The 13902-nt window shown below is 51.8% G+C and overlaps 1 protein-coding gene across 1 annotated transcript in view; it reads right to left on the reverse strand.

The window, feature by feature from the left end:
• The window catches only part of LOC135887576 (zinc finger protein 420-like), a 104589-nt gene that overhangs the window by 89981 nt on the left and 706 nt on the right, over window positions 1-13902 (reverse strand). Inside the window, exon 2 of the mRNA XM_065415302.1 lies at window positions 13412-13660. Coding sequence (XP_065271374.1) covers window positions 13412-13660 — 249 coding nt within the window. The remainder of the gene's footprint in view (window positions 1-13411; window positions 13661-13902) is intronic.

Raw genomic sequence — 13902 nt, forward strand, 5'->3', positions numbered from 1 at the left:
TTATTGGCCTGGAGCACTTTCAGGACCATGACTTGGTCACCTACTTTGAAGGAACGCTCTCTGGCATGTTTATCATACCAGGCCTTTTGTTCTTGTTGAGCATCCTGTAGGTTTTTCTCGAGCAAGGGCTAGAGAGTCCTTGAGGGTGTTTTGCAGGTTGGTTACAAAGTCCAAAATGTTAGTTCCTGGAGAAGATGTAACCCCCTCCCATTGCTGCTTCACCAACTGTAATGGCCCCTTAACTTCATGGCCATAAACAAGTTCAAAGGGTGAAAATCCCAAATTGAGATGTGGTACAGCCCTGTAGGCAAAGATCAACTGCTGCAGCACTAGGTCCCAATCATTGGAGTGCTCATTCACAAATTTATGTATCATGGCCCCCAAAGTCCCTGTGACGGTCTACGCCACCCCCACCCCAATTCACACAAACAGGGGGTTGAGGGCAGAAGAGTACTGCCTACGAGTCCTCTCCCAGGCTTTCTAGATGACCGGTTCAAGGTCTAAAGTCCAAAATACAGGTGAAGGCCCCTAGGGTCAGGGCAGCGTGGCCTAGTGGCCAGAGTTCAATGGAGCCACCCTTGGGGTGCAGGGCAGCATGGCCTAGTGGCCAGAGTTCAATGGAGCCACCCTTGGGGTGCAGGGCAGTGTGGCCTAGTGGCCAGAGTTCAATAGGGGGTGGAGCACCCACCAAGGGGTGTGACAGCCCCAGTATGGGGCCCGGGCCCACCCAACTCCACCAGGCCCTGACCCAGGGCCCTAACAGTGGCAGAGCAATTTGCCACTGACTCAGCAGGGGGGTCCTACCAATACACGCTGAGATTTCCCGGGTTAGAGGTACCACTCCGTCACCCTCCCTGGGTCACTTCCTACCAGTATCTGCGTTGGGGTCTCCCATGAGGCTTCGGATTCTCCGTGGTCAGTTGTGCCGGTTGCCTCCTGTGGCTCCTCCAGTCGCCGGGGTTCAAGCGGGCCCGGGGAGGCTCTGATTCCCAGCACAGTCAGGAGTTGTGGCTGGCCCGCCGCAGGAGCTTCCCAGACAGGTCTTTCCCCTGCGGCCTCCAGCCCAGAATGAGCTGGGCTTCCTCCCTTTATACTGATAGAGCATTTGGAGCATGCCCAGTCCCACCAGGGAGACGGGTCTTCCACTGTCAATAATATAGGCTTAACCCTTTCTGGGCTAGGGCGGGGTAAGGAGACTCCGTCACAGTCCCATTAAACTTCTCCACTAGGCCATTCGTTTGATGGTGGTAAGGGGTGGCAACCAAGTGGTTCACCCCATGAACTTTCCAAAGAAGTTTCATGGTCCCTGCCAGAAAGTTAGTTCCTGAATCCGTAAGGATGTCGGAAGGCCAACCTACCCTGGCAAAAATGTCTGCCAGTGCCTGGCTCACGCTTTTAGCCCTGGTGTTGCTTAGAACTACTGCTTTCGGCCATCGGGTGGCAAAATCCATGAAAGTCAGTGTGTACTGCTTTCCTCTGGGTGTCGTTTTAGGGAAAAGACGCAGAATATCCACAGCTACAAGTTGAAATGGAACCTCAATGATGGGAAGTGGCTGGAGAGGGGCCTTGACCTGGTCTTGGGGCTTTCCCACCCTCTGGCATAACTCACAAGATCAGACATAGGTAGAAATGTCCTTGCCCATTCCCTCCCAGTGGAATGACTTCCCCAAACAGTCCTTGGTCCTGTTCACCCCAGCATGGCCACTAGGCTGATCATGGGCTAAGCTCAAGAGCTTTTCCCTATACTTAGTTGGAACTACCAACTGTCTCTGAGGATGCCAGTCCTCCTTGTGCCCACCAGAAAGGGTTTCCTTGTATAAGAGTCCTCCTTCTACAACAAACCTGGACCTATTGGAAGAGCTGAGAGGCGGTGGATCGCTCTGTGCCACTGTCCAAGCTCCCTTAAGGCTTTCATCCTCTTTCTGTTCTTCCTGGAACTGCTCCCTTGATGCTGGAGACATTTGTTCCTCGCTGGGTTGTGGACTTGGGCTGGGTCCCACTGGAAGTGATGCAGGTGATGGGGTTGTTTCCGTTGACTGTGAACCACTCCCTGATGGTGCACTAGGTGGTATTTCAGGCTCCAGTTGAGCCTCTTGTCCCGGTTTAGCTGCTGCTGCAGGTGCAGGCTCTGTGGCGCCCTTTGGTGCTGGCTCCCTTGACTCGGGGGGGGGGGGGGTTTGCAAGCATGGGCTCTGGTGCTGACTGCTCCACCACAGTTCCAGTCCTTGGGCTGTCTTCTGTCATAGAATCTGGTTTGAGGTTGGGTTCCACCACCTCTGGCTGGTCCCTGTAGGAGGCTCAGGAATGGAGTTAGGTGTGGAGGCCTGTTTAGCCTGGCTGTGGGTGACCATCCCCACCCTTTCTAATAGCCTCATATGGTTGGCTAAGTCTTCTCCCAGCAGCATGGGAATGGGATAATCATCATAGACTGCAAAAGTCCATATTCCTGACCAGCTCTTGTACTGGACAGGCAACCTGGCTGTAGGCAAGTTAAGAGTTGGCCTTAAAGGGTTGCACCGTTAGTTGGGCCTCTGGGTCAATGAATTTGGGGTCCACCAGGGATTGGTGGATAGCTGACACCTGTGCTCCAGTGTCTCTCCACGCAGTAATCTTCCTCCCGCCCACACTCACAGTTTCCCTTCGCTCTGGGGGTATTTGCGAGGCATATACCCTGAAGGCTCTCGTTGGGACCCCGGGGTGATGAGTTGCCATTGGCTGGTGCTCTTGGGGAAGTTGGCCTTCACATGCCCCAGCTTATTACATGTAAAGCATCGCCCAGCTGACTGTGGGCTGGGGTGAAGTGGGTGGTTGGACAGTGGGGTGGTGGGACAAGGGGGCATCTGGGGTTTCCCTTACTGTGTGGAGGGCTCCTCCTTGCGAGGTGGGGCCTTGGGCTGACCCCGATGGTGGGGTGTCGTCTTGGGTTGCCCCTTCTGGTATCCGCTCCAACTGCTACTAGCCATTTGATTCTGATCTCCCCTGCCTCAATTACAGTTTTGGGCTTCCCATCTAGGATGTACCTTTCTATTTCCTCAGGAACACCCTCTAAGAACTGCTCCATTTGTATTAGGAGAGACAGATTTTTCCAGAGATTTAACATTTGCTCCTGATATCCAGGCATCCCAACTTTTTACAATGTGGTAGGCGTGTCGGGAAAATGCCACGTCTGGTTTCCACCTTAGGGCTCTGAACCGCCGACGGGCATGCTCGGGTGTTAGTCCCATTCTAATTGTGGCCTTTTGTTTAAAAAATTCGTACTCGCTCATGTGTTCTTTAGGCATTTCAGCTGCCACCTCTGCTAAGGGTCCACTGAGTTGCGACATCAGTTCCACCATATACTGGTCTGTCAGGGTGTTGTACCCAAGGCAGGCCCTTTCAACATTTTCTAAGGGTATGTCTACACTACGAAATTAGGTCGAATTTATAGAAGTCGATTTTTTAGAAATCGATTTTATACAGTTGATTGTGTGTGTCCCCACTTAAGACCATTAAGACCATTAACTCAGCGGAGTGCGTCCACAGTACCGAGGCTAGCGTCGACTTCCAGAGCATTGCACTGTGGTAGCTATCCCACAGTTCCCGCAGTCTCCGCCGCCCATTGGAATTCTGGGTTGAGATCCAAATGCCTGATGGGTCAAAAACATTGTCGCGGGTGGTTATGGGTACATGTCGTCAGGCCCCCCATCCCCCGTGAAAGCAATGGCAGACAATCGTTTTGAGCCTTTTTTCCTGGTTTACCCGTGCAGATGCCATACCATGACAAGCATGGAGCCCGCTCAGCTCACTGCCACTGTACGTCTCCTGGGTGCTGGCAGATGTGGTACTGCATTGCTACACAGCAGCAGCTCATTGCCTTTTGGCAGCAGATGGTGCATTACGACTGGTAGCCATCGTCGTCGTCTCCTGCGTGCTCTTTTAGCTGACCTCGGTGAGGTCGGTCAGGGGCGCCTGGACATAAATGGGAGTGACTCCAGGTCATTCTCTTTTTAAGTTTCGTCTCATGGAGATTTAGTCCTGCCTGCAGTCATATTGCACCGTCTTCTGGCGAGCAGCCAGGAGATGAGGATGGCTAGCAGTTGTACTGCACCGTCTGCTGCCAGCCTAAGATGTATAAGAGAGATGGGGTGGATCAAAACAAGAAAGAGACCAGATTTGTTTTGTATTCATTTGCTCCCCCCCTCCTTCCTTCCCTCCATGAATAGTGGGAGGAGGGATAGCTCAGTGGTTTGAGCATTGGCCTGCTAAACCCCGGGTTTTGACTTCAATCCTTGAGGGGGCCATTCTGTGTGACAGTTGTGTGTGTTTCTCCTTGATGCAAACTCACCCCCTTTGTTGATTTTAATTCCCTGTAAGCCATGTCATCAGTCGCCCCTCCCTCCGTCAGAGCAACGGCAGACAATCGTTCTGTGCCTTTTTTCAGCGCAGACGTCCTAGCATGGCAAGCATGGAGCCCGCTCAGATCATCGCCGCAATTATGAGCACTGTAAACACCACGCGCATTATCCTGCAGTATATGCAGAACCAGAACCTGCAAAAGCAAAACCAGGCAAGGAGGCGACGGCAGCGCGGTGACAAGAGTGATGAGGACATGGACACAGACTTCTCTCAAAGTACGGGCCCTGGCAATGTGGACATCATGGTGTTAATGGGGCAGGTTCATGCCGTGGAACGCCGATTCTGGGCCCGGGAAACAAGCACAGACTGGTGGGACTGCATAGTGTTGCATGTCTGGGACGATTCCTGGTGGCTGCGAAACTTTCGCATGCGTAAGGGCACTTTCATGGAACTTTGTGACTTGCTTTCCCCTGCCCTGAAGTGCAAGAATACCAAGATGAGAGCAGCCCTCATAGTTCACAAGCGAGTGGCGATAGCCCTGTGGATGCTTGCAACAACAACTGGTCAGTCGGGCATCAATTTGGAGTGGGCAAATCTACTGTGGGGGCTGCTGTGATCCAAGTAGCCAACGCAATCAAAGAGCTGTTGATATCAAGGGTAGGGACTCTGGGAAATGTGCAGGTCATAGTGGATGGCTTTGCTGCAATGGGATTCCCTAACTGTGATGGGGCGATAGACGGAACCCGTATCCCTATCTTGGCACCAGAGCACCAAGGCAGCGATTACATAAACCGAAAGGGGTACTTTTCAATGGTGCTGCAAGCACTGGTGGATCACAAGGGACGTTTCACCAGCATCAACGTGGGATGGCTGGGAAAGGTACATGATGCTCGCATCTTCAGGAACTCTGATCTGTTTCAAGAGCTGCAGCAAGGGACTTTCTTCCCAGACCAGAAAATAACCGTTAGGGATTGTAGTGAGCTGGTGTGGCACCCCTCCGTCTCCGACAGGGCCGACCTTCCTCCAATCCCAGCATGGGCGGAGCCACCGGGTCCGGGGCCCGCCCCTCCGAGGTCACGGCTCCGACCCGGAAGTATAAAAGCCCGCCAGCAGAACTCAGTGAGGCCCAGACCGCCAGAGAGAGCAGACGTCCCGGGCCGAGCTCCCGCTTGGGAGACCGCCGCAGGCCGAGAGCTGCCGGCTACACCCCCGCGCCGGTCAAGCCTACCTCTCGCCAGGTACCCCGAGGAGGACTGGCCCAGCCTGCCCCGGAGCCGTTACCCCGAGGAGGACTGGCCCAGCCTGCCCCGGAGCCGTTACCCCGAGGAGGACTGGCCCAGCCTGCCACGTGCCAGCTACCCTGAGGAGGACTGGCCAAGCTTGCCCCGGACCAGCTGCCCCGAGGAGGAGTCAAGCCTGCCCCGGGCCAGCTACCCTGGGGGAGAGCCGCCGGACTGGCCCCCAAGCCCCGCACCTGAGGAACCGATGCTCCTGGACTGGCCCGAACCCGGCTTCGCCAAGGAGGTAGGCCCCGAGGGGGAACAAGGAAGTAGCCCGGGGATAGCCGACCCCGGTCAGGCTGCAGAGGCCTGTGAGCCGATGTCAGTGTGTTTCGGTCAGGATACCCCACTGACCGGCAGCGACAGTAGCCACTGCTAGGGCCCCGGGCTGGGACGCAGTGGAGTGGGTGGGCCTGCGTCCCCCCCTGCCACCCGCACTCACGGGTGGCAGGCTTCCCCCTCACCCAACGCTCAGGTAGGAACCTGGGCTCCTTAACTGTTTGTTTGCTCAACCCCTGCCCCAAAGGGCTTGAGCTGTGACTGTTTGTGCCCCGCCCTGACCCAGGGCCTGGGCCCCTTAACTGCTTGTTTGCTCAACCCCTGCCCCAAAGGGCTTGAGCTGTGACTGTTTGTGCCTCGCCCTGACCCAGGGCCTGGGCTCCTTAACTGTTTGTTTGCTCAACCCCTGCCCCAAAGGGCTTGAGCTGTGACTGTTTGTGCCCCGCCCTGACCCAGGGCCTGGGCCCCTTAACTGCTTGTTTGCTCAACCCCTGCCCCAAAGGGCTTGAGCTGTGACTGTTTGTGCCCCGCCCTGACCCAGGGCCTGGGCCTGCTTAGACGGTTAGTTAGCGGTCAGCCCCTACCTAAGGGCCTGAGCTCCGGAACTGTGAGCCGCTCAGCCCTTGCGTAAAGGGACCTGAGGCTAGACTGTCTGCAATTTAGTGAGCCGGTGTGGCACACCTCCATCTCGGAGGGTAGAGCCCCGGCTCAACCCTACTACAGGGATGTTGAAATGCCTATAGTTACCCTTGGGGACCCAGCCTACCCCTTAATGCCATGGCTCATGAAGCCGTACACAGGCAGCCTGGACAGTAGTCAGGAGCTGTTCAACTATAGGCTGAGCAAGTGCAGAATGGTGGTAGAATGTGCATTTGGACGTTTAAAAGCACGCTGGCGCAGTTTACTGACTCGGATAGACCTCAGCGAAACCAATATTCCCATTGTTATTACTGCTTGCTGTGTGCTCCACAATATCTGTGAGAGTAAGGGGGAGACGTTTATGGTGGGGTGGGAGGTTGAGGCAAATCGCCTGGCTGCTGATTACGTGCAGCCAGACACCAGGGCGGTTAGCAGAGTACAGGAAGGCACGGTGCGCATCAGATAAGCTTTGAAAACCAGTTTCATGACTGGCCAGGCTATGGTGTGAAAGTTCTGTTTGTTTCTCCTTGATGAACCCTCCCCTACCCCCTTGATCACCACTTGCAGAGGCAATAAAGTCATTGTTGCTTCACATTCATGCATTCTTTATTAATTCATCACACAAATAGGGGGATGACTGACAAGGTAGCCCGGGAGGGGTGGAGGAGGAGGGAAGCACCGGGTGGGGTGGGGAGGAGGTGTCATGGAAAAAGTCACTCACGCATTGATTTTAGTTCAGACTCAAGCCTGAGGCCAGTTTATTGCAATACATACCAACGCGTTGGGGGTTGCAGTCAGAAACTACATACTAGAACTGAGCTCGCAGGCTCCTTTTATTCTTACAAACTGCAAACATAGTACAAGTTACACGTCATTTATGAAAATAAAAGAGTTAGGGTCTGCTCCCTTTCCCGGCACCTTCCTTATTATTTTTTCGAGAATTGGGTGCATATTGGGTGGAGGGCTTCTTGGTGGTTTCCGATATGGGCAGTACTTGGCACCCGTTGGGGTGTATTCTCGGCAGAGTGCATATTACTTTTCCGGGGTGTTACCGACAGTGCACCGGGGGGGGTGGGGGGGGTTACAAAGCACCCAAAGAAGGAGCGTGATTAGTCAGTTTGCATTTAGCTAGAAATTCGGGAGGTCACAGAGCACCCAGAAGAGAACCATGATTGGCCACCTTGCATTTAGCTGGAATCACGGGGTGGGGGGGTCACAGATCACCCAAAGGAGAAGCTGCATTTAGTCAGTTTGCATCCAGCTAAAGTTACCTATTGCTTCACACAAGCAGTTATTATATTTCAACAGCCATGAACATATTTCATTAGTGCTGCTGCTGGGGCTTTTTATTCTTTCCCTCCTTGGCCCCCCTCCCTCCTCTGGTCATGACCCTTGACCGAGACTGGCAGAGAACATGGCACTTAATTTGGTTCAGGCTTGTGGCCTGCAGGGCGGGCCTATATGACGAGTCTTCACTGATGTTTTGATCGGTGCAAGGGAGGCCAGCCAGGCCTATCCCCCCACAATTTCCCTCCTCTGATGCCGTGTAGGCATCACCAAGATTCGTTTTTCCTGGACATGGCTGAGGATCGTGAACTGGCCAGCTTGGGAGTGCCGAGATTGGTGCCGGCCTGTTTAAGGGAGTTAATGCTAGGGATACTGACACTAAGTGGGCCTACAACCTCCGTTTTAGCTTTCAGCGCGTGCTGAACTTTTTTTTTTTTTTTGAGTTCAGCCTTGTTATTTTCGGGCTGGGTGATGGGGAAGAGTAGGGCCTGGGGAAGGGGTCTGAAGCTGTGGGGACTTTAATGGCCAGAGTGTTCATTGATTTTTTTATTCCTATTTAAATATTAGGTGTTATTTTAGGAGCACTTACTATAAATTGGTTAGGCATACCAGGTGGTTCATTTTTTCAAATGTTTTGGTGAATTACCCAATTTTAAATTTGCATCCCTTTTACGGACCTGGCAGGATTTGGTATGTGGGAGCCCACACCCCTCCAACCGGCCCGTATGCTTGAAATGAGCATTGCGAACGTTTGCACTTTTACCCAGAAAATTTTTAAGTATGTCTTCATGGCAACAGATTAGATGGTACTTTCGAGGTGTCTGTAAGGGCAGTAGGCCACACCTGATGTTCAAGATTGCTCCGAACAGCCGTGAGCTGGTCATTCAGAAAATCCCAAACTTTTGAACATGTCAGATCCCACTGCAATGCCTTTTTAGACTTGCTGATACTTAATACCATTTTTGTTAACCAGTTTCTGGGTTATTGCACTAAGGGCGGAAATGACATGCAATTTACCAACTTCAGCCTGGACCTGAGTTAACTGTGCTTTGATAATAAGATTACAACATGGTACAGGCTAAATTAGAGGTAAAAGTTTTATCTTCAGGTAGTTTTGGCTAGCTTCCGCAAGCTATTCTTCGAGATTTCATAGTCTTAGTTCACTTAGCTGTCCGGCAATGAGGCAGCAAGGGAGGGGTTACTAGCACAATCACCTTGCTTGGTTGGAGGCTTTATGATGTCCTCAGGTGGAGAGGTTGTTTTCTTAGCAAGATCCAAAGAGTCAGTGGGTTTGTCAGCGGACAAAGGAGAGGTTACCAGCCCTTTACCTTGTCCTTCACTTTTGCTGTCCAGAAGGAGAAACAACGCCAGAAGGAAAGATAGACCGATCAGTCAAAGAGCCATTTCAATGAGAAACATGGGCGGGTAGTCAATTCTCAGTACTTTACAGCGGTGTTGATAATTAACAGGACTTGATAAGAGTCCCTTAGCATGGGGCCAGGCAGTTCTCTGCTGATGGACCTCTATGTAGACCCAGTCTCCTGGTTTCAGTGAGTGGCAGGACTGATGTATATAAAAAGACCTAACACATTTCGTTAGTGCCTGACTATTGTGTAATTTATTAAACGACTGTTTATCTGAGCCAGGGCCAGCAGGGCACTGCCGGTAGTCGCATCGGATGATTCTGTTAGAAATTTATGAGAGCTGAGTTCGGTCTTTTGATATAGAGTGGTCTTTAAAAAGCATTTGGCCATATTGGTCAAGCTGCACATAACTGGTTACAGTTTGTTTAGGTATGCCAAATTGTGATACAAAATTCCTAAACCAAGCTCCACAAGAGCTCCGGCAAACCAAGAAACACCTTTGCCTAAACTGTTGCAGCAACCCGTCCAAGAACCCTTACCATTTTCCTGCCTTTGGCTGCCCTGCTGCAGCCACAACTTTGGTTTTATTTAAAACAATTTAAATTTTGTAAAGCATTAAGTTACTTTAAGGATTAAATGCTAAATACCAAAACCAAACAGCACTAGTCTACCCCGCCTGGCAAAAGCACCTTCCCATGTTCCACAACCCCAAAGCAACACCAATCCACTTCAAACCTACAAAACAAAGATCGTACACACCAGGAGTGCCTCCCAGCAAACCTGAACAACCTGTCCACAGCCAAATGACTCCACTTAAACAACCCCCCGCCTGGACCACCCACGGACGCTCCCAAAGGAATGGCCGCAAAGAAACCAAGAATTTTCTTTATAATACCTTCTTTTAACATTTACGTAGTGTTACTGCTTAATTTTTTCCCAGTAACTACAGAGTTAACTTTTTTACTTTCTTTCTTTTAACTTCCTTAAACTGCGGCTGCCTGCTTGTCTGGGCCCGATCCTTTTTTCTTGCTGGTTCACTTTTTTCCCCATGGGCACAGGCATTGTTTTACTACCAATTCAGCAAGGAGGGTGGGCTTTTTGGCTAACCCCCCTTTTATTTATTTATACTTTTAGCTAAATTAAGGAGGTGATTAATTTCTGCCTAGATCTATTTTGCTTTATATATATGACGACACCTACTACTCCTACCAAACAATTACTTAAAACATTACTGCAATAAGCCCAGGCCTCCTTTCTTTGGCGAGGCCTCCTCTCCTAGACCTCCTCTCTAGGTGAGGTCAGCTCCTCAACATTTACACCACTAGGGAAGGTTGTATAAGGGTGGTCCTCGCACGTCCCCCTCCGGCAAAGGGCACTGGCCCGCCTACAAGAGAATGGGATAGGAAACCCTATTGCCTTCGGTACAGCGGGCAATTTCCAGGGACTCCCCTTCTCTCTGAGTCAGGGGAGGGAGCCCATAGCTCCAAGAGGAAAACTTGGGCATGGTTTTGATCGTGGGTCAGCCACACAAAAGGGGCAGGAAAGGCACGGTCCCCGCACACCCCTCCCTCAGCAGTGAGCACCAGCCCGCCTTCTAGAGAACGGGATAGGTTACCCTACTACCTGGGAGTCCGTGGGCGGTTTCCCGGGGCCTCCTTGCTCTTCGAGCAAGGAGGGGCTTAATTCGGCACTTCACGGAAAGGCAAGGATAGGGACACCTTACAACCCACAGTCTCACAGCACACCTAAATCGGGATATCCATTACGGCATCTCTCACCACTACCAGCCTATTGCTGGTGGGAGCCTTTCCACCCCACTCGGCCACTCCGGGATCTATTCCTCCCGGAGTCTCCCAGTGGCCGGTCAATTGTCCTCCGGGGGGACCAGTCCCCGAAGGTCGAGCCACATGAAGCTAACTGACACAAAACAAACAAAACCCAACACAGACAAGTTACAAAACGGACACACACAAAACGAACAGGCGTCTGGCAAATGAGTCTAGCCTCAAAAGGTTCGGATCACAGCGCGGCCTCACCTAAACCCAGAGCCTACAGGCAGCTCCCCACCAAAGCCCAAATACAGACAACGATCTCTCACCTGGCGCCTGGGGTCGGTGTGGAAGCGGTCCGCGGTCCTCCGGTCTGGTGGAACGTCGAGTGATCCCGGACGAGCCCCCAAATTGTCATGGAAAAAGTCACCCACGCATTGATTTTAGTTCACAGACTCAAGCCTGAGGCCAGTTTATTGCAATACATACCAACGCGTTGGGGGTTGCAGTCAGAAACTACACACCAGAACTGAGCTTGCAGGCTCCTTTTATTCTTACAAACTGCAAACATAGTACAAGTTACACGTCATTTATGAAAATAAAAGAGTTAGGGTCTGCTCCCTTTCCCGGCACCTTCCTTATTATTTTTTCGAGAATTGGGTGCATATTGGGTGGAGGGCTTCTTGGTGGTTTCCGATATGGGCAGTACTTGGCACCAGTTGGGGTGTATTCTCGGCAGGGTGCATATTACTTTTCTGGGGTGTTACCGACAGTGCACTGTGGGGGGGGCGGGGGGTTACAAAGCACCCAAAGAAGGAGCGTGATTAGTCAGTTTACATTTAGCTAGAAATTCGGGAGGTCACAGAGCACCCAGAAGAGAACCATGATTGGCCACCTTGCATTTAGCTGGAATCACGGGGGGGAGGGGCGGGGGAAGGTGTCACAGATCACCCAAAGGAGAAGCTGCATTTAGTCAGTTTGCATTTAGCTAAAGTTACCTATTGCTTCACACAAGCGGTTATTATATTTCACCAGCCATGAACATATTTCATTAGTGCTGCTGCTGGGGCTTTTTATTCTTTCCCTCCTTGGCCCCCCTCCCTCCTCTGGTCATGACCCTTGACCGAGACTGGCAGAGAACACGGCACTTAGTTTGGTTCAGGCTTGTGGCCTGCAGGGCGGGCCTATATGATGAGTCTTCGCCGATGTTTTGATCGGTGCAAGGGAGGCCAGCCAGACCTATTCCCCCACAGAGGGAAGAACAAGGCCACACTGCACTTTAAAACTTATTGAATGTCAGCTTTCTGTTGCTTGGGCAGTCCTCTGGGGTGGAGTGGTTGGGTGCCCAGAGCCCCCCCCCAGTGCGTTCTTGGGCGTCTGGGTGAGGAGGCTATGGAATTTGGGGAGGAGGGTGGTTGGTTACACAGGGGCTGTAGCGGCAGTCTGTGCTCATGCTGCCTTTCCTGAACCTCAACCATATGCCAGAGCTTATCAGTTTGTTCCTCCAGTAGCCTCAGCATTGCCTCTTGCCTTTTGTCACCAAGCTGATGCCACCTATTATCTTCAGCCCGCCACTTATTATCTTCAGCCCGCCACCTGTCCTCGCATTCATATTGTGCTTTCCTGGACTCTGACATTGTCTGCCTCCACGCATTCTGCTGGGCTCTTTCAGTGTGGGAGAACTGCATGAGCTCAGAGAACATTTCATTGCGAGTGCATTTTTTTCGCCTTCTAATCTTCGCTAGCCTCTGGGAAGGAGAAGATAGTGTGAGCATTGAAACATTTGCAGCTGGCGGAGGGAAAAAAAGGGAGAGTGGTAGTTAAAAAGACACATTTTAGGGAACAATGGGTAGACTCTTTATTTAAAATGGGTTGGCAATTTAGAAGGATGGGCTGCGGTTTTCGGGTTAACGTGCAGCACAAACCCAACTACCCCCCCAATTCTCTGGAATTATCACTTCACCCCTCCCCCCACTGCGTGGCTAACAGCGGGGTACATTTCTGTTCAGCCACAGGCAAATAGCCCAGCAGGAATGGGCACCTCTGAATGTCCCCTTAATAAAATCACCCTATTTCAACCAGGTGACCCTGAATGATATCACTCTCCCGAGGATAACACAGAGAGATAAAGAACGGATCTTGTTTGAATGCCAGCAAACACCGGGACCATACTCTGTGTTATGCAATGATTCCAGACTACGTGCTACTGGCCTGGCGTGGTAAAGTGTCCTACCATGGAGGACAGAATAAGGCTGCCCTCCCCAGAAACCTTTTGCAAAGGTTTTGGGAGTACATCCAGGAGAGCTTTATGGAGATGTCCCTGGAGGATTTCCGCTCCATCCCCAGACACATTAACAGACTTTTCCAGTAGCTGTACTGGCTGCGAATGCCAGGGCAAATTAATCATTAAACATGCTTGCTTTTAAACCATGTATAATATTTACAAAGATACACTCACCAGAGGTCCCTTCTCCGCCTGGCGGGTCCGGGAGGCAGTCTTGGGTGGGTTCAAGGGGTACTGACTCCAGGTCCAGGGTGAGAAACAGTTCCTGGCTGTTGGAGAAAACAGTTTCTCCGCTTGCTTGCTGTGAGCTATCTTCATCCTCCTCCTCCTCATCTTCCTTGTCTCCAAAACCCACATCCCTGTTGCGTGCTACTCCAATGATGGAGACAAGGCACAGGGTTGGGGTAGTGGTGGCTGCACCTCCTAGAATGGCATGTAGCTCATCATAGAAGTGGCATGTCTGGGGTTCTGACCCGGAGCGGCCGTTTGCCTCTCTGGTTTTTTGGTAGGCTTGCCTCAGCTCCTTAAGTTTCATGCGGCACTGCTGCGGGTCCCTGTTATAGCCTCTGTCCTTCATGCCCTTGGAGATTTTTGCAAATGTTTGGGCATTTTGTCTTTTGGAACGGAGTTCTGATAGCACGGATTCGTCTCCCCATACAGCGATC

Source organism: Emys orbicularis, chromosome 13 (assembly GCF_028017835.1).
Source record: "Emys orbicularis isolate rEmyOrb1 chromosome 13, rEmyOrb1.hap1, whole genome shotgun sequence".
Taxonomy (NCBI): domain Eukaryota; kingdom Metazoa; phylum Chordata; order Testudines; family Emydidae; genus Emys; species Emys orbicularis.